The 20,905-nt window shown below is 37.2% G+C and overlaps 2 protein-coding genes across 3 annotated transcripts; both read left to right on the forward strand.

Annotated features, from left to right (window-relative positions):
- Positions 1-360: 360 nt before the first annotated feature.
- On the forward strand, positions 361-3,285 carry LOC113286764 (ABC transporter G family member 11-like). Its single transcript, XM_026535375.1, has 7 exons — positions 361-772; positions 1,001-1,080; positions 1,176-1,640; positions 1,730-1,954; positions 2,051-2,242; positions 2,329-2,415; positions 2,517-3,285. Exons 1-7 carry the CDS (start codon positions 448-450, stop codon positions 3,135-3,137), a joined length of 1,995 nt encoding a protein of 664 aa, XP_026391160.1. The 5' UTR covers positions 361-447; the 3' UTR covers positions 3,138-3,285.
- Positions 3,286-13,748: 10,463 nt separating this feature from the next.
- On the forward strand, positions 13,749-18,478 carry LOC113286765 (ABC transporter G family member 11-like). Of its 2 annotated transcripts, none has more exons than XM_026535376.1 (7): positions 13,749-14,279; positions 14,472-14,548; positions 16,135-16,599; positions 16,731-16,976; positions 17,214-17,405; positions 17,526-17,612; positions 17,727-18,478. In XM_026535376.1, the coding sequence occupies exons 1-7, from the start codon at positions 13,904-13,906 to the stop codon at positions 18,384-18,386; spliced, it is 2,103 nt and encodes a 700-aa protein (XP_026391161.1). In that variant the 5' UTR covers positions 13,749-13,903; the 3' UTR covers positions 18,387-18,478. The 2 variants fall into 2 exon arrangements, with proteins under 2 accessions (XP_026391161.1, XP_026391162.1); XM_026535377.1 differs by having other exon boundaries at positions 17,604-17,612.
- The last annotated feature ends 2,427 nt before the right edge of the window (positions 18,479-20,905 follow it).

The raw sequence follows: 20,905 nt of genomic DNA on the forward strand, positions 1-20,905 counted from the left end.
CGATCAGTCATTGTCAGAGTGACTCAATTAGGCCCCTTCCCGACTAAAGTAAACAACGTTGATTGCGCTATGAGCATTTTTGTTGATATGATTTACATGAAATTCAATCCCCCGAAGAAAACGGGACACATTTGATTTGAAAATTGCAAGGTTTTTAGAGCTGTTTGTACATTTGAATTTGACATGAAAAAAGCTGGATTGATTCCATTTTGGTGATGAGTATTTCACTGAACCCTACAAGATATTTTGCATGACCCATAATCAAGTACTATATTCACAAGTCACATTCATTGCAAATGTGATAAGTAAAGTTTTAGGAGTGTTAAACCACTTGTTAAATACATGCATTGTAAACCATCCATTTCAAGTCTCTCCTCCTCTCTAGCTAGAACCACACCATTGATCAAAACACAAAAAACCATTTAGAGCTTTCTCTTTTGAGGAAGCATGGCTTCATCGTCACCCATTAATGCTAACAATTATCTAGGATGGAACCCTAACCTAACTTCAAGGAGGTCACCATTTCCACTCCTTGGCAACAAAGAAAAAAATGATGAAATTGATCATTTAGAAGAAATCAAGAATACGAACAGCTCATTTGAGGCTGCAGGGGTTTTCTTGACATGGGAAGATTTATGGGTTACTGTAGGAAGTAGTGGTACTGATAAAACTATAATCCAAGGGCTTAATGGGTATGCTCAACATGGTGAGATATTGGCTATTATGGGTCCTTCTGGTTCTGGCAAGTCAACTCTTCTCGATGCATTAGCAGGTAATAAATATGTCGATGTAATACTAGCAAACTTGAATTTTGTTCGACGGTCTGTTTGTTTATTTTCGAATATTTCATTTGGCTGTTAGACAGAGTGAAGAAGATATGTCCCAGTGATCCAAGTATCCATGGACTTGAGTCTCAACTTGACTTAACGATTGATTTTGGTTGTTTAAAAGGACGAAATATCTCAAATTAATTTAGTGATTTTAATTCCGTTAATTGCAGGAAGATTAGCCTTGAACACAAGACTTTCAGGCTTGATCAAAGTAAATGGTCAGAAACAAACGTTAGCTTTGGGAACATCGGTAAAAAAAAATTAGCCCCTAATATCGACTATGCGAAAATAGAAATCGGAGATTGGTCACTAATTGCATAACTCAATTTATTTTGACATTTATAGGCATATGTTGCTCAAGATGATGCACTAACAACAACGTTAACAGTGAAAGAATCTGTTTACTACTCTGCTATGCTCCAATTACCTGATTCTATGACCGTTTCTGAAAAGAAACAAAGAGCAGAGACGACAATAAAGGAAATGGGATTACAAGAAGCAATGAATACAAGAATAGGAGGGTGGAGCGGTAAAGGACTTAGTGGAGGACAAAAGAGAAGAGTAAGCATTTGTATAGAGATATTAAAACGTCCAAAGCTACTCTTTCTAGACGAACCTACAAGTGGTCTCGATAGTGCAGCATCATACCATGTCATGAACAGAATTGTGAAGCTTTCGCAACAATGTGGTATGACTGTCATCGCTTCTATTCACCAACCAAGCAATGAAGTCTTTGCTCTCTTTCATAATCTTTGTCTACTTTCTTCTGGTAGAACTGTTTATTTTGGTCCAGCATCTGCAACAGATGAGGTAAATAACCAATTCTCTGGTTTCATCTACGTGAAGTCCTCTTCAAATTTTGTGCTCGTGGTTGTTGATTTTGTCATTTTTTTTTGTAGTTTTTCACATTAAATGGATTCCCTTGCCAAAGTATGAGAAATCCTTCGGATCACTATCTAAGAACAATCAACAAAGACTTTGATAACGATGACGACATTGAAAAAGGTTTGGCGCAAAATAAACCGGTAACTACAGAGGAAGCAATTAACATTTTAATTGAGTCATACAAGTCATCCCAGTTCTTCCAACAAGTACATTATCAAGTTTCCGAAATATCTAAAACGGTAGGCTTTGCACAAAAAAACGACTAATACATTTTTTTAACTGTAACTTTTTATCAGACGCAACATAGACATATGAATGCGTTCAAAATTTTATAGGAATGGGGAGTACTTGAGAAAGGAAGTCAAGCTAGCTTCTTAACACAATCATTTGTCCTTACAAGAAGGTCTTTCATAAACATGTACCGCGACTTAGGCTACTACTGGTTACGTCTTGGAATCTATGTTTCACTCTGTCTTTGTATTGGTACCATGTTTTATGACATTGGCCACGATACTGGTTCAGTACAGGTAAATAATGAATAATCTCTAAAGTTTTAGATAATATTGAAACTAGCCATGCATAATGTGACATCAAATGGTTCCTTGTTTTGCAGGCTAGAGGTGCAATGCTTATGTTTGTAGCCTCATTCTTAACTTTCATGTCAATTGGCGGATTCCCTTCTTTCGTGGAGGATGTGATGGTATTTTGCTGATTTTCATATGATGTATATATATATATATGCATAAACTACATTTTTATACTATTGCTGATGTCACGTTTTTTTTCGTCTTTTAATATTAGATATTTGGCAGAGAAAGATTAAACGGGCATTACGGTGTTGCAGCTTTTGTAGTTGGAAACACACTTTCCTCTATACCGTACTTGCTTATAATCTCCGTAATCCCGGGAGCTATTGCTTATTACTTAATTGGTCTTCACAAAGGATTCGAGCATTTTCTCTTCTTTGTTCTAGTTATTTTCGCATCAGTTATGCTAGTCGAGAGCTTAATGATGCTGGTGGCTAGTATAGTTCCTAATTATCTTATGGGTATAATAATTGGAGCAGGAATTCAGGGTATTATGATATTGAACGCTGGTTTCTTTAGACTACCGGATGAAATTCCAAATCCTTTTTGGAAATACCCAATGTACTACATTGGTTTTCAGAGGTACGCGATTGAAGGACTCTACAAGAATGAGTTCGAAGAATTAAGTTTTCCAAGGAATCAAGGAAGTAGTTCATCAATTATTACTGGTGAAGAAATTTTGGAAACAATATGGCAAATGCCCACGGGTTATTCGAAATGGATTGACATGATTATCCTGCTTGGAATGGTGGTTTTGTATAGATTAATGTTTATTAGTATTATCAAGATTTCCGAAAAAATTAAACCAATTTTACAGACTCTCTTAGTTGCATAACATAAGCAAACAAAACAATCAAATAATGGCACGCCATAGGTCCCACACCTTCTCAGTAGACTTGACGATATGTACGCTTCAATTTCAAGTTTAAGTTTATGTTAAACATGATAATAATAATAATAATATAACATGATTTTATGTGCAACACGATATGAATTGTATCTTGAAATTAAAAGATGAAAATTGTTGTTATGGATCTTCTCACGAACATCTACTTTAATTTAAAGTTCAATTTTTCATTCTATACTTCTCAATTGGCGGCCCAGGTGATTTTATCAATTGTGCTTGGCCAAACAAGGCCCTGACTTATTTGGATTGACTCTTCATAAAAATCTCTAACTGTTAAGTTTTGGTAAAATCTTTTCTTATTTTTCTTCATGATCAGTTCATAGATATTTATACATACACGGATTGGAGACTCAAAACTTACCTAAGACACTGATTTGAGACTTTCCTTATAAGTCTCACAATCATGACTTACATAGACAATCCTTTCCTAATATATTACCACTTACCTTATTGGTCTCAAGTTCGTGACTGATATGGACAATACTTTCCATAGACTGACCACTACGGTCTTGGAAAGTATTACGACATTCCTAAAATATCACTTTCCTTAATACCCCCCTCAAGACGAAGCATGCAGGTCACAAATGCCCATCTTGGACAAAAGACCTTGAAACTGAACTCGGCCTAATGATTTTGTGAAGATATCCGCCAACTGTAACCCCGTAGGCGTATACGAGGGAGAAATAATTTTCTGTACTATCGCATCCCTGATGAGATGACAATCCACTTCTATATGTTTAGTTCTTTCGTGAAATACGGGATTCTGAGCAATATACAATGCCGACTGACTATCACAAAGAAGACTCATTCCCTGTGTATGACGAATTCCCAAATCACCTAGTAATTGCTTCAACCACTTCAATTCACAAGTAGCTGCAGCCATAGATTTGTATTCTGCTTCAGCTGAACTCCGAGAAACTGTGTACTGCTTTTTGGTCTTCCAAGACACTGGTGAATCTCCAAGACGCACAAACCATCCTGTCAACGATCGTCTAGTCAAAGGACAGCTTGCCCAATCTGAATCACACCATCCTTTTAAACTTAAACTACTATCAGAGCGCAACAAAATTCCTTGCCCAGGATTCTTTTTCAAATATCTAACTACCCGAAGTGCAGCTTCCCCATGTTCTTGTCTTGGATGCTGCATAAACTGTGACAAAATATGCACAGAATAAGCTAGATCCGGTCTAGTCACAGCCAGATAAATCAATCTTCCGATCAGTCGTCGAAACCTTTCTGCATCACTCAGCAACGACCCTGTTGCTAAAGCCAAACGATGATTAGTTTCCATTGGAAACTCTGCTGGTTTTGCTCCTAATAACCCCGTCTCCATAATAATGTCTAATGCATATTTCCGTTGACAAACATAAATGCCTTGTTTACTGCGAGCTATCTCCAAGCCCAGAAAATATTTTAATTTTCCCAAATCTTTCATCTTGAAACACTGTCCCAAGTATGTTTTAAATTTATTTAGCTCCACTATATTATCTCCTGCAACAATCAAATCATCCACATACACCAAAACATTAAGTTGCATCTTTCCTTTGATCATAGTGAAGAGAGAATAGTCTGAATAAGATTGCCGAAAACCATAATTCTTCAAAGCTGTTGATAGTTTTGCAAACCAACAACGTGGAGCCTGTTTCAAACCATACAACGATTTCTTCATTCTACATACCATATTAGGATTACCTTTCGCAAATCCAGGTGGTATTTTCATATACACCTCTTCCTCCAAATCTCCATGTAGAAACGCATTGTGTACATCCATCTGATGTACTTCCCAATTTTTAACAGTTGCAACAGCTAGAAAAGTGCGCACTGTTGTCATTTTTGCTACCGGTGCAAAGGTCTCTTTGTAGTCTAAGCCTTCCACCTGATGATTTCCAAAGATCACCAATCTTGCTTTTAAACAAACCAAATTCCCATTTTCATCATACTTCTCTGTATATATCCATTTACTTCCTAGTGCTCTCTTGCCCTCCGGCAATTCTTGCAAAACCCAGGTATCTTGTTCTTCTAGTGCTCGTATTTCTTCTTCCATTGCTTTCCGCCATCCTGTATGTCTCATTGCTTCTTTAAAATTGCGAGGTGCTGAACCCGCAGTTATAGCTGCAAGAAATTTCTTATATGGTGTAGAAAATTTTTCACAACTAACATAATATGTCAAAGGATATGGCGTACCTGAGGAGGATGATTGTGATGTATGAAGATGAGATGGACCATTTTCTCGAGTGGTGTGCGTCACAAAACCCTTAAGCCTACTCGAAGGAATTTTCATACGCTTTCCTTTACCCATATCACCTTCTACTGCAACATTATTTCCCGGACTGACTGCTTCAGCAGATCTCTCTACTGCTACACGTTCTCCTTCCGTCGCAGTCATATCTTGAACTATTACACCTTCTCCGGTTGTCACAGTTGCGTCAGGTATGCCTACAGCGTCTCCTGCTGTTGCTGTCACGCCTGGTACTGCCACACTTTCACTTGCTGTCGCTGTTGCTGTTACCTCTTCATCATCACTCCAGTCAAACGCTGGATTCAATTGATCAGTCTCAGTTGATACACCAATCACCTCGGTCTCAATATAATGACCAGGATGATCACTCTCTGTGTGAGTTGAAACTGTTGGCTGCTGCACCACAGACGTTGCATTCTTATATGGGAAACTATTCTCACAAAACTGGACATCTCTTGCACTAAGAATTTTCTTTCATCCAAGTCATATACTTGCCATGCCTTTTTACCAAATGGATATCCAAGAAAAACACACCACCTTCCTCTACTTGCAAATTTATCCCCTTTTTTATTTTGATCATGCACATAACACAGGCATCCAAACACTTTCAACTGATTATACGGAGGTTGCTTTCCAAACAATATTTCATACGGCGTTTTATTTTCCAGAATAGGTGTAGGAGTACGATTAATCAAATACGCAGCTGTCAATGCGCATTCTCCCCAAAACCGTATTGGCAAGTTGGCTTGAAATCTCAAAGCCCTTGCCACGTTCAATATATGTTGATGCTTTCTCTCCACTCTTCCATTTTTTTGCGGAGTGCCTACACACGATGTTTCAAAAACTATCCCATTAGTCTTAAAATATCCACGCAATGAATTAAACTCAGTACCATTATCACTTCTAAAAATTTTGATATCTTTATCAAATTGTCGTTTCACAAGAGCTATGAAATCAAGAAACGTTCGTTCAACTGCAGTTTTATTTTGAAGCAAATGAATCCACACACCTCTTGAAAAATCATCTACTATTGTTAAAAAATACTGTGCTCCACAAGACGATGTAGCCCTATAAGGACCCCATAGATCTATATGAATCAACTCAAAAATACAACTGGCTTTACTTAGACTACTAGCAAAACTACTTCTATGTTGTTTAGCTCTTGGGCAAATATCACAAACTTCATTATGCTTCTTCAATCTACTCACACCCGGCAACCTTTGCAATACTTTTTCTGATGGATGTCCCATTCGTCGATGCCACAGCTCGTATGATTCTCCACTGACTGCCATAACTTCAACTTGAGGCACACCACAGAAAATGTATAGTCCACCTTTTCGTTCACCCATTCCAATCACCTTCCTCGTCAACCGGTCCTGTATAAGACATAAACTGTTAGTACATTGTACCGTACATACTAATTCATCAATAAGTTGCGTGACAAAATTAGGTTACAAGTTATTTGAGGCACATAAAGCACATTATCAAGTCTCAAACCGCCCTGCAGAATAATAGTCCCTATTTTCTCAGATTGTGCATATTTCCCATCTGGGAGTCCAACAGTACACTTCACAATATCTTTCACATCAATCATGTCATCTCTTCTACACGTGACATGATTTGTAGCTCCCGTGTCAATAATCCAATTCGGTTTAGTTTGCTTACCTTGCAGTTGGGACGTATTTTTCTTTGCATTCAAAAACTCAAGCACCTGTTTGAGCTGTGTTGCGGTTACTCCCATCAAATCTGAGCCGTCTGAGGAATATGTACTATTTGACTGCTTTGTCTCTGATATATTTAGATTATGTGCTCGAACCTGATTTCCCGTTCCTTGTCCTCTACCTCCTCTTCCATTCGCAAAACCACCACGTCCTCTACCACCAGTTCTTCCACCTCTACCATATCCTCTTCCACTTCTAGGTTTATCTCCCCACCATTCAGGGTATCCAATAAGCTGAAAACAACCTTCATCCGAGTGTCCTTGTCTGCTACAGTGCTTGCAATATTTATTTGGATCATAAGTGTTATTGAGAGGACGTTGATCAGATTGTACCTTGAACGCCATCACATTGTCATGAACTTCCGGTGTGGCAGCTACATCTCCTTTTCTGAGACGTTCCGAGTTTATCATTGTTTGATATGCTACATCTATTGAAGACAGTGGATCTCTTGCCAACAATTGTTCACGCAAGGAACCATAGACATCATCTAGTCCAATTAAGAAATAATGTAATAAATCTTCTTCTCTCAAAGTACTAACCTGTGTTGCAATATCACATTCGCACTTGCCACACTTACACGTTGGTACCTTCATATATGTGATCATCTCATCCCATATCTTATTCAATCTTCCAAAATAAGCAGGCACACTTTCTGTTTGCTTTTGTTTACACTCACTTAAAGATGTCTTCAGCTGGCATGTCCGTGTTCCACTTACAACACAAAACCGTCTCTTCAAGTGGTTCCATAACAAGTTGGCATCATCAAAGTCTCCCAAACTGGATCTGAGTGACGGCTCCAATGTGTTGCTGATCCAAGAGACAAGCATCGACTGAATTGCCACCCATTCTTCCAACTGTTCACTTTCTTTAGGTTCTTTGATTGTTCCATCAATGAAACCAAACTTCCTCTTAGCTATTAATGATCTTCTTATGGCTCTAGCCCATTCATCATAGTTATGTCCTTTTAGAACAACCGGTGTGATAATTATACCTGGACCATCACTTGATCCTAGGTGATATACTGGATTCTTCTTTTGCGTATCATATTCTATATTCTTGTCTTTGCTTGATTCTCCATCACCACCCATTCTCAACGATTTTTTTTTTTTTTTTTTTTCTCAACTGGCTCGTGATGCCATGTTAAGTTTTGGTAAAATCTTTTCTTATTTTTCTTCATGATCAGTTCATAGATATTTATACATACACGGATTGGAGACTCAAAACTTACCTAAGACACTGATTTGAGACTTTCCTTATAAGTCTCACAATCATGACTTACATAGACAATCCTTTCCTAATATATTACCACTTACCTTATTGGTCTCAAGTTCGTGACTGATATGGACAATACTTTCCATAGACTGACCACTACGGTCTTGGAAAGTATTACGACATTCCTAAAATATCACTTTCCTTAATACTAACCCATCCCTCGTTCCTCGATCAAAAATGACTTAAACTTATTTGAACCTTTCTTTAGTACGCCTCCTAAAATTTCTTCTGAAGTTGCATCGTCCTCTGCCTGATAATCTATATTGGCCCTTTGCAACTCTTTACCGCAGCTCAACACTAGAACAACTCCCCTCCTAGCTCTGTAGTCTCCAGAGATAGCTTCTTTGAAATTTCTTGTTCCCACACAACTCCCTAAGGACATGGCAACCAGAGCAAAGTTACTATATCGATAAGTATTGGCATGAATTTCCATGGTATGAACATCCATGAAACTTATGCTTCTTGGTGACCTTATATAAAAAAATTGTCTGAATTTTTATATAGAACCCTTAATTTTAATGATCGACCTGGTTCCAACTCAAAGGTTTGTAAGTGAGTATGATAAGTGATAACCTCTAGAATGTTTAGGGAGGAACGTCGCTATCCGGACATAATGAGAGAGTTTTGGCCAGTGGCCCGGAGTCAGAAAACCCTATGAAGGACTAAAATTTTGTTATAGAAGTATAAGGGGACTAAAACTAAATATTTAGTGGACTAGACACCAATTACAGGATAAAATGAAGAGTATTTGAATGATTATGAAGTTTTTTTGGTCTTTGCATCACTTTATCTACTTGGTACGGTGTACCCATCCCTTTATCCACTTGGTAGGATGATCTATACATTTATGAGAGGGAGGTGAGCCAAAGGCCATAGTTATGAGAGGGCGAATCAAATGACAGCCTATCGTGGTGCGCATTGATGGACATATACGGCCATTTATTTTTGTGCGACCACCTCCATTTTTTTTCACGTTTTTCATTTTACGGTACATTCTTTTTGGTTTATTGATAAAAAAAACATGTGTATTAGTATTACCTTCTGCCTCAAGAACATTTACAATTACTAGTATGCAAAAATATGCAAGAAATACAGAAGTGAAAAGATTTCTTTCCATTTTTGTGAATTCAATGATCCAAATGATTAGACAGCAGGATCTTTGGGTAATTTGAAGATTTCTTTCCATTTTTGTGAATTCAATAGTTTAGTTTGTCCATTGATGGGGGTCTAAGATCCTTTCAACGGTTAGTTAAGGTCTCCTCAAATAATCGAATCGGAAAATGAGTCATGGTCCAAATATTTTTATTTTTAAAACATGGTTCAAATGGACGAGTAAAAATTAGTATGGGTGAAATGGACACCAAAAAAATAGCAATGATGAAATTGGATTCATCCTGACTTTAACTTAAAAAATAGCAAGAATGAAACTGGATGCATCATGATGTAATTTAAAAATAAAAAAAAAGTATTTGAAAATGGGTAGGATGAAACTGTTTGCATCCTTGATATTTTTATATTTTTGTCAATTTAAACAGTATCAAAATCTAAATGTCTTTTTCACCCAGAAATTGTTGATTTTGGTCTTTTTAACCAATTTTGTATAATCAAAAAAGAGTATATGAACAGAAACAGGACATAATCTTTGGTTTAGTTGGAGCCTAAATCAAATTTGGAACAAAAATAAGGTCAATAGTGTAGGTGAAGATTACCCAAATTAGGAGACAGGACTGTTATATATATTCTGTACAACTTTTGCTCTCTGGACATAAACAAAAGAATCGGCATCGGTCTATCTATTTGGTACGATTCAAGCACTTTCATCCGTTAAGTTTTTTGGCGTTTTAAGTTTTTGATAAAATATTAACTCTGAAAATGTATGGCCTTTGTATGCTCGCCACTTTAGCAGTGGCAAGAAGCAAGGGAGGAGCTTGTGATAACTGTGACAACTCTGTTTTCATTTCATTTCATATGTGGAAACATTTTTGGTCTTTCTACTATGTAACGTACTTGTATCAACTCCATAACAAGGGAAGCCGTATTGTATTTAACTAGGTTTATCAATGAGTACGTACGATGACCTCTAGAATGTGTAGGGTGGAAACGACACGTAATGGAAGACTCTGCATCACTCTATCAAGTTGGTAAGATGAGTGGCTACGCATTGATGCACTTACATGAGCTACATATAGACCACTTCTTTTCCGTTCACGTTTTCCTTTTTCCTTTTCCTTTTTTTTTTCTTTTTTTTGATAAAATGTCTGTAGTACGTTTAGATTAGGCATTCGAATTTCAACCCAACTAGTTAGTTTTAAAATTCCAAAAATGTATGGCTTTTGGATGCTGGCTGCTCGCAGCTTAATGGCCAGCACCAAAGGTAGAACTTTTTTTTCTTTTTTTGATCGGTAAATTGATTTTATTAAACAGAAAGAGTAACACAAGGTTGTTCATAGAGCATGAACCCGAAACAAACAAGAGACGACCAAAAGGGAATAGAAACAACTACCCAAAGAACCCAACACACAACAACACTTGCAGAGATTTAAAAAAAGTTACACACCTCCCAGCCCTAAAAAAACGAGAGAAAACGGAATCCACACAACACAACAACTCAAGGGGGTTCAAACACTGTCAGATTCCATCTTCTCATGAACTCTTTTAAAGAGACATTTTTGAACTCAGGTTGACGATAAGCCAGTAGACAATTATGTACCTGATCTTTTGAACTAGACTACCTAGAGCCAAAGACTTATTATTGAAAGCTCGGTTGTTTCTTTCTTTCCACAGATGCCAAAGGATTGCAGCTGGTAGTGCTTTAATCACGAGCGATTTTCGAGTTTTGTTACGGGGATTGGGCCATGTGTGAAGAGCAGTAGCGACCGAATGCGGAATTATCATTACCCAGTGAAGATTAAACTCTGCTCTGAAGAGATTCCAAATATGGCTAGCAAAAGAACAATGCAGAAGCATATGGGAGGTTGTTTCTTCATCATTCACACAAAGGTAGCAGTGATTGACCCATATTCTCCACCTTCTTTTACGCAACTCGTTTTGAGTAAGCAATTTCTCTTTGGAAGCAACCCACAGAAAGAAACTAACCTTAGGAGGCCAGCATTTCGACCAAATTATTTTTGGATGCACACAAGTTCGGTCTTCTTCCGAAATTTTGGCCTGAATTAGCCAATTGTAACATTTCTTAACGGAGAAATCACCTTCTTGTTGTGAATTTTTCCAAACTCTGGTATCGCAATTGCTATTGGGGGATAAATTGGATTCTTCAAGAAGATACAAGAATGCAGCAATATCCCTGATGACATTATCGTGGACTCTGCGAGTGATACCCAAATTCCAGTTCTGGGTAGAACTTGTGAGCACCTCACAATTCGTTTTCATGCGTGGAAAACATTTTTGGTCTCTATAAAGGAAGCCGCTCTACTAGTATGCAAAGATATGTAAACTATGTAAGAAAAGCAAAAAAATATTGTTTCCATTTTGGCGAATCCAATGATTCTCGTACTAATGATCATGAAATAACACAAAATTGGTTAAAAAGACCAAAACCAATAATTCCTGGGTGAAAATGACACTTAGATTTTGATACTGTTTAAATGGACAAAAATGTAAAAATAGTCAGGATGTAAACATTTTCATACTGCCAATTTTCAAATATTTTTTTTATTTTTTAATTTACACAGGATGCATCCAGTTTCATCCTCGCTATATTTTAAGTTTAAGCCAGGATGAATTCAATTTCATCCTTGCTAAATTTTTTTTGTCCATTTTATCCATACAAATTTTTACTCGCCCATTTGAACCATGTTTTAAAAATATTTGGACAAATGACCCATTTTGCGATGAAATAACTGCTCACCATTATTTTCACGCTAATGGCTGGACCACTGTTTAGACGATTATATCCTAGTCAATCAAAATGGATAAATTCACCTCATGGCAATCAATACTGCTAGATTTTGATGGACTACGCCTCCTTCTGTGTCTATATCAGCATTGCGGGCTGACCGTATTACATATCGTTTGGTTTGAAGAAAAAATTTCCTTGTCAAAAAATAAATAAAAAATCTTATATCCTAGTCGGTATAGTTGTTCTTGTATATGGATGCGTATGACGACCTCTAAAATGTTTAGGGTGGAATGTCCCTCTCTAGACGTAATGGGAGAATCATCATCACTTTATCTACCTTGTACCATGAGTAGCTACGTCGAGTGGTGCACATTGCTGTGGCCATTGAGTCCATTAAGTTTTTCTGTGGGCACCTCTATTATTCTTCACGTTTTTCATTCTCTACATTTGATAAAATATCTGCTCGGCCGTACCTCTTGTCGAGACAGAAATTATTACTGTATTATCATTATTAAGCCTGCGAAAAATATTAATTACTCAATAGAAATGGACGGACATTATCTGCCTCGGGGTAGCAACAGAACAGACTTAATGGCACCAGCAGCAATAATGCCGTTTGCAGTCGCCACGGAAAGCAAAGCCAGAGGCGGCTTTAAGGTTAAAAACTATTTAAATTCGTTTTTCAATATTGATGATTTCAACATCATCCAGTGAAAAAACGAACGCGTTTTTTGCTCTTTTTCTTAAGTTCAACATGATCGTCGTGGCTTCAGTGATACAGCTTAGAATGGGAACTGTTACAGCTACATTACAACCAAAAAGTCTTCAAAGAGTTAATATGGTGGTCAATCAAGTTGCCAAAGTGTATGTATATCTCATTTAATTAGTAGTTATCTTGTTTTTAATATGTACCTTCACCATATAATTTCTGTCTATGACTTTTTGACGAATTATTGTCCTCCGTCAATACTAAATTTCAAAGGGAGAATTGGAAAACTACCCCAAAACTGGGTGCAATGTTGGAAATCTGCCCCAACATTTAAAAAGTTGGAAAAATGCTCCATTCCGTTAGAAATCCAGTTAAGTCACATGTGTGAGCTTATACATGCGAAAAAAAAAGCCAAATATATCCTTCAGAATTCAAGGTTTGGGGTTCAAAATTCAGGATTCAAGATTTAGGGTTCAAGGTTTAAGGTTCGGGTGGTGGTGGCGTCGGTTTAGTGGTGGTTCTGGTGGTGATGGTTGTCATACACATGTGACTTAACTGGGTTGGATGGCAATTTTAACAGAATGGGGCATTTTTCCAACTATTTTTGACGTTGGGGCAGATTTCCAACATTGCACCCAATATTTGGACATTTTCCCAATTTCCCAATTTCAAATGATACTTTAATTTTTTAAGGCGAAAGAACAAAATTTGATTGCAAAGAGAACAAACCAAACAATACACGGAAAGAATACTAAAAACAGGGAAATATACCACACAAGACTTTTCCTTCGTTACACCAACTATATAAACGATAGTTAGTTCGACATTGCATGTACAGTTCGCAGCTTAGATTCATATCATCATCTCAAAACAAGTTCGTCCATTCTTCCATAGATGGCTTCAGCAAATACTAATGTGCCAAGATACATACCAAATCTAAGCCCAAGTAAATCACCATTTCCACTTCTCAATAACCAAACAAGTTCAACGATGGAGATGGAATCACCATTACCAACTCAGAATGAGCTTGGGACTGGGAGGCAGAGGGGATCATTTAGAGACACTAGTTCTTGTACAGGAGCTGAGGCTTTTTTGACATGGGATGATTTATGGGTCACTGTACCTTCATCATCAGGAACTGATACTAGGGGCAAGAACAATGGTAAAGCTATACTTCAAGGGCTTAATGGATATGCTCAGCCTAGTGAGATCTTGGCTATTATGGGTCCTTCTGGTTCTGGCAAATCAACTCTTCTTGACGCATTAGCAGGTTATTTTACTTTTAAAAATTCTAGCTACTGGTTTCTTTTTCCGTGCCAACTCAAGGATCTTGAAATATTTAATTTTGATTATGAACCTCACTGGCCTTGCATAACATTAGTGTTTGTCGGATCTAAATCCTTTGTTTTTGGTAGTTAAGGTATTCGAATTAATTGACTGATTTTATTTCTGTTAATTGCAGGAAGATTAGCATCGAACACAAAACAGTCTGGGTTGATTAAAGTAAATGGTCGAAAATCTTTAGCTTTTGGAACATCGGTAAAAAGAAAACACTTTGCTGTTTAACACTTGTAGTAATACTATATATATTCAAAATCTGACCCGCCGACTAGAGGTGTAAGATTGTTGGCAAGGCACAAATCCGAGAATGTTAGCTAAGCGTGTCGTATGCCTTGTTGCGGCGTGCTCTTTTCTTTTTCCTTTCAAAAGCTTGGCATGACACAGTACACGGCACAACATGGAACAACCGTGTTGTGTTGTGCCGTGTCGGGATAGCATTACGTACTTGATTTATGTTTTCTGCGATGAATAATAGTTCCTCGATGATAATATATGGCGTAATTTAATTAACATTTGAGATCACTACTAATAAAATTTTATATTATGTCCATTGCCTAATATTTCAAAACTGTACTCTTTACCTTCTTTTTTTTTTTTGAAAAAGGATGGTTAAATTAAATAAAAATATTTACAAAGGAAGACAACCTAGGAACAGTTCATCCCTTTCACAAAAATATTTCCCAGTTGAAAAGTATTTGGTTAACGAAGTAGCCTTTGAGTACATCCCTTTCACAAAACCAAAGCAAAAGAGTTTGCTTAATAAGTAAATCAGTTTTTCAAAAACCAAATCAGCAATGGCCGGAGAGGCCCGAGGTTGCTTATTCAATGAAAGTAGGTTGGCTGATAGCCCATGTAGGACTATTGGTGGTCATCCAAACCATCATTGATTGGCAACTATACTCTTTACCTTTACATATTTATTTACATATTGTCGGTAGAAATAATCCATAATTGGTTGTATTGTGAAAGATATATAAAATATCTGCGTGTTTTACAAGCATTATGATTTGCTTTATGCATGTTGCTATGTGCTTTATTTGCGCGCTATGTGTAACGATATGTTGTTCCAGCACATATATATATATATATATGTCCTCACAACATATATGAGGCATCATATCAAGCTCGTGCTATGTATTGTATAATGTAATTTTATCACAATGATGCATCAACTCAAGTTTGTAATGCTTATTTGGTAAAGTGATGCATTTTGATGCAAATGCGATATTATGTTGTGTTGTTTACTCTAGTGTGCATCATGATGTGAATGCTAGTATGTCGTGTCGCTTGCCCGAGGAAGCGTCACGATGCAAAAGCATCATGTTGTTGTGTTGCTTACCACATGATGCATCGATTGGACCTTATGAATTATGATGCTTACTTAGTCTAATTATAGTTGGATACTTTGTTATCACTACTCAATATCTTCTAATATAACTCCTTTTATCTACATAAAATTGGTTAAAAAGACCAAAATCAATATTTTTTGGGTGGAACAGACATCTAGGTTTTGATACTGTTTAAATGGACAAAAATGTTAAAATAGTCAGGATGTAAATAGTTTCACTCTTTCTACCCATTTTCAAATATTTTTTTTATTTTTAATTTACATCAGGATGCATCCAGTTTCATCCTCGCTATTTTTTAAGTTTAAGCCAGGATAAATTCACTTGCTAATTTTTTTTGTCCATTTCACCCATAATAATTTTTACTTGTCCATTAGAACCATGTTTCAAAAATATTTGGACAAACGACCCATTTTCCGATTTATCTATTATTTGTAGGCGTATGTCACTCAAGATGACGAACTCACAACCACATTAACGGTGAAAGAGTCTATTTACTACTCTGCTATGCTCCAACTACCTGAATCCATGACAAATTCTGAAAAGAAAGAGAGAGCAGAAACAACAATAAGAGATATGGGACTACAAGAAGTAATGGACACAAGAATCGGAGGATGGTACAATAAAGGACTTAGTGGAGGACAAAAGCGAAGAGTAAGTATTTGTATAGAGATCTTAACACGTCCAAAGCTACTCTTTCTAGACGAACCCACAAGTGGTCTCGATAGTGCAGCATCTTATCATGTCATGGACAGAATTGAGAAGCTTACGAAACAATGTGGAATGACTGTCATTGCTTCCATCCACCAACCAAGCAGTGAAGTTTTTGATCTCTTTCATAAACTTTGCCTACTTTCCTTTGGTAGAACAGTTTTCTTTGGTCCAGCCTCTGCAGCATATGAGGTAACTGACCAATTATCCATTTCATCAACATGAAAGCTTATCAAATTCTTGTTCTCATGGTTTTAGTATTAACCTGTTCTTGTTATCATAAATGTTTATGGTAGTTGTTGATATTTGATATCTTTTTACAGTTTTTCACATTGAATGGGTTCCCTTGTCCAACTAAGAGAAACCCATCGGATCACTACCTGAGAACAATCAACAAAGACTTTGATAATGTAAGTCTTATTCAAAATGAGGACACTGAACAAGGTCTGGAAGGAAACAATTGTAAACTACTAACTACAGAGGAAGCAACCAACATTTTAGTGGAGTCATACAGGTTATCTCAGTTCTCACAAGAAGTAAAACTTCGAGTATCCGAAATTTCTAATAAGGTAGGCGACAATGTCAAACATTTTTGCAAGATTGTCTTATTACAGCATGTATGTTTGCCTAAACTATCAATAACGAAACGTGTTTGGTGGTAAGTTAGAAAATAGAGTTGTCCAAGGACGCCCTTGGTCTAAGGGTAGCTCCCACTCTTTCACATAAGTAAAGGATTAATATGTTTCTTCAAGACTATAAATTTTATCATACATAAGTTTTAGAACTAAGGTCTTCATATTTTGCAGGAAGGGAGAATACTTGAGAAAGGAAGTCATGCTTGCTTCTTAACACAGTCAATTGCCCTTACAAAAAGGTCCTTCGTGAACATGAATCGCGATCTAGGTTACTACTGGTTGCGTCTTGGAATATATATTTCGATATCTGTTTGTCTTGGTACAATATTTTATGACATTGGCTACACTTTTGATTCTATACAGGTAAAGAAAAAACAATCTCTATAATTTCGCAAAAGTAAATAAAAACAAATTTTATAACTTCTCAAAATACTGGAACTAAGCATATATAATGTAGCACAAAGTGGTTCCCCAATTTTGCAGGCTAGAGGTTCAATGCTTATGTTTATAGCTACATTACTAACTTTCATGTCTATCGGTGGATTTCCTTCTTTCACACAGGATATGATGGTACTACACTTTCAACTTTTTACAAATTTCATTATCTTGCAAATATTTTTTTCAAAAGTTATACACTAATACCATCACTGATCTTAGATTTTTTGTTCATCTTTTTAATATCAGATATTTGAACGAGAAAGATTAAATGGGCATTACGGTGTTACAGCTTTTATAATTGGAAACACTCTGTCCTCCACACCTTACTTGCTTATAAACACCTTAATTCCAGGAGCCATTGCTTATTACTTAGCTGGCCTTCACAAAGGATTCGAACATTTTCTCTTCTTTGTTTTAGTAATATTTGTATCTGTGATATTAGTCGAGAGCCTAATGATGATTGTGGCGAGTATGGTTCCTAACTATCTCATGGGTATAATTATAGGATCAGGAATTCAAGGTGTTATGATGCTAAATGCTGGTTTCTTTAGACTACCAGATGCACTTCCAAATCCTTTTTGGAAATATCCAATGTACTACATTGCATTCCATAGGTACGCGATTGAAGGACTCTACAAAAATGAATTTAAAGGATTAAGTTTTCCTAGGAGTCAAGGAGAAGGATCATCAACTATTACCGGCGAAGAAATTATAGAAAAAATATGGCAAATGCCGATGAGTTATTCGAAATGGATTGATCTGTATATTCTTTTTGGTATGGTGGTTTTATACAGACTAATGTTCTTTGTTGTCATTAAGACGTCAGAAAAAATTAAACCCATTTTAAGAAGTTTCTCAGTTGCACACTATAAGCCAACAAAACAATCTAATCATGGCGTACCTTAGCTCCTACTTCCAGGCTTCAATATTATTACATGATAGCAATGTAACACAATTGTATGTTCAACATGATATATATTATATTTCTATTCACGTAATTACTGGCCTTCTGTTACCTTGTTTGGCATGTCTTTCCATAGAGACTCTTTAAAAGAGAATCCCTGCCGAGATGGCAACCTATTCTGCCTTGGGATAGCGCATACTTGATCAATGAGGTGTATGACTTGCTGGCACCCAGTGGTGGAGACGTCCTAGCTAGGGCAAGTTTGCAGCTGCTCCTGATTGCCTTTTTGTAACGTCAGAATTAGGATTGAGCTCGCAGTCCACTCGGCCAACCCCACCGGATTCATCCGCTATTTTGCGACTGGACACTCATTCATGTACAAATGAATTGGACGTGGGTTCCAACTTAGAAATCCATCAAATACCCGCACCTGCTAGGTTTTGGAATTCATGAGTTTCTTTAGAGCAGTATCTTACATTTAGCTGTTACACATCATTTTTGACATGGAGCATTTAGTAAGATAATTAGTTTTTTCACCATTCGTAATTTTTTTTTTTTTTTTTTTTTTTTTTTTTTTTTTTTTTTTTTTTTTTTTTTTTTTTTTTTTTTGGTATAAGCTATGAACAAATTTTTTGGAGTCTGAAAATAGTATGCACTCGGGTTCGATTTGAAGGTTAGTAACAGTCTAATTTCTCTGGATATTCTCTGGATACTTATTATTTTAGGTAGTTGGTATCACGACTGTTACCGATAGGTAAAAATTCCACCGGTTACACCAATTCTTGGCCGTTCTGTGACTTGTGTCCCTATTTAGAATCAGAAAAGAAAACACGTCTGTTTTTACCATTTTGTATGCCCAATATAAAAACTGTCCCAATATAGAAACTGTTGCAACTACATTACCACAAAGAGTTAATATGGCCAAGTTGCCTACGTAGAGCTAATTATTACAGGTTTGTGTCTCACGAGTAGTCATAATCTAACCAACTAATAATGAGTACCTAGTACTATTTTTGTCCAGGATTTGTTGCAGAAGTATTGCGGTATCAGCTTTATTATAGTACTAGGTACTCTGTCAAAATATAAAGTAAAGGGCGCATCTTGCTTGCCGGTCTTCCTTTAGGTTAGCAGCAGACTTGATCAATCAAGTGCTTCACATACTGTCAGGCAGCGGTCATCAATGACGCGGAAAAGAAGTCAGAGGCTGCCTTTAGATAAAAGTTAAGAAACTTCGATAGAGACTGTTGTCAAATAACTTTTACAGATGTGAGATGACCCCTTTCACCACCTTCTAAGGGTTGTGTTTCCAAGGACATGCAATCAGAGTATATCGGGCAACATTGAGTGTATTCGAAAACACTTCAATCTAAGATCCACAGCAGAAAATCCCATAGTGAGATTGCTTGCACCAAGAGTAAAAATGCTGCATAATGGGCCAAATTGTTATTTGAATCACCTTTTGGCCCTCATCCAAGCCTGCTACCAGCCTACCGACTGAAGTAGCTACAAGCTAATCCAGTGATCCATGGAATCAACGCCTGATCAATGGTCAAAGTCAACCTTCGGTCAGTGGTCAAAGTCCACCATCGGTCAACTGTCGAAGTCAAGTTGCAAGTCGCGCCTCTAGCCAATTTCCTTCATGTTGCCAGTGGTGCTGCCAACCAATTTCGAGCTAAGTACTCTGTCGCACTGTCAGCCAACCTCTATCCATACTGTCAGTTGTGCTGCCTGCCAGTCTCCAGTCAGGGCAGTCTTCCCATGTCAATTAAACCAATTTCCGTCGATCCGGTTCAAGGACCCAGAAGAAGATTCTGGAAGAGTCCGGTAGGTTTGATGACCAATTCCTATAGGGAATATTCTGGAATATTCCAGGAGACATGCATGGCAAATTAATGCAATTTATGGCCAGGAGGCATGCAGGGAAACTTAATACAGTTTATGGCCAGGAGGCATGCAGGGAAACTTAATACAGTTTATGGCCAGGAGGCATGCAGAGAAACTTAGTGCAATTTATGCCTACCTCGCAACTAGGGAAGATCCGAATTCGCATGTGCATAAATAAGGGGAATTATAACCCTTATTGGGGAGGGGGAGAAGATAGAGAAAAAGAGAGGGAAAAAACCCTAAAGGGGATGAGAAATTATTGCAACTCATATATCAATAAAATATTTCTCCATACGGGGATTCGTCCGTGGATGTAGGCAAACCATGTCGAACCACGTTAAACCCGTATCTATCATCTTTAAACTTGGTTTGTGTATAACCCTAGTTTTGATCATCGTCACCAAAATCATCGTATTTAGTGCCTGGAAATATTTCTGGGTACAAACATTGGCGCCGACTAAGGGGAACTACCAGAAAAGGAATCGTGTTTTCCCGCTAAGAAAAGTAGTACAGGAAACTTCAAAATCTTGTTCGTGAGAAAGCAGTTTGTCCGCCTTCAACAATTACTACGTACTGCAGTCCAGTTGATTGTACCTGTTGCAGTCCAGTTTTAATTGCAACTGTTGCAGTCAAGCTG

This window comes from Papaver somniferum, chromosome 6, assembly GCF_003573695.1.
Source record: "Papaver somniferum cultivar HN1 chromosome 6, ASM357369v1, whole genome shotgun sequence".
NCBI lineage: Eukaryota > Viridiplantae > Streptophyta > Magnoliopsida > Ranunculales > Papaveraceae > Papaver > Papaver somniferum.

Coding starts and splice junctions, on each gene's coding strand:
- LOC113286764 (XM_026535375.1), top strand. CDS start 448: ATGGCTTCATCGTCACCCATTAATGCTAACAATTATCTAGGATGGAAC. Junction 1,081..1,175: donor CGTTAGCTTTGGGAACATCG/GTAAAAAAAAAT, acceptor TGACATTTATAG/GCATATGTTGCTCAAGATGA. Junction 2,243..2,328: donor ACGATACTGGTTCAGTACAG/GTAAATAATGAA, acceptor CTTGTTTTGCAG/GCTAGAGGTGCAATGCTTAT.
- LOC113286765 (XM_026535376.1), top strand. CDS start 13,904: ATGGCTTCAGCAAATACTAATGTGCCAAGATACATACCAAATCTAAGC. Junction 14,549..16,134: donor CTTTAGCTTTTGGAACATCG/GTAAAAAGAAAA, acceptor TATTATTTGTAG/GCGTATGTCACTCAAGATGA. Junction 17,613..17,726: donor CTTTCACACAGGATATGATG/GTACTACACTTT, acceptor TTTTAATATCAG/ATATTTGAACGAGAAAGATT.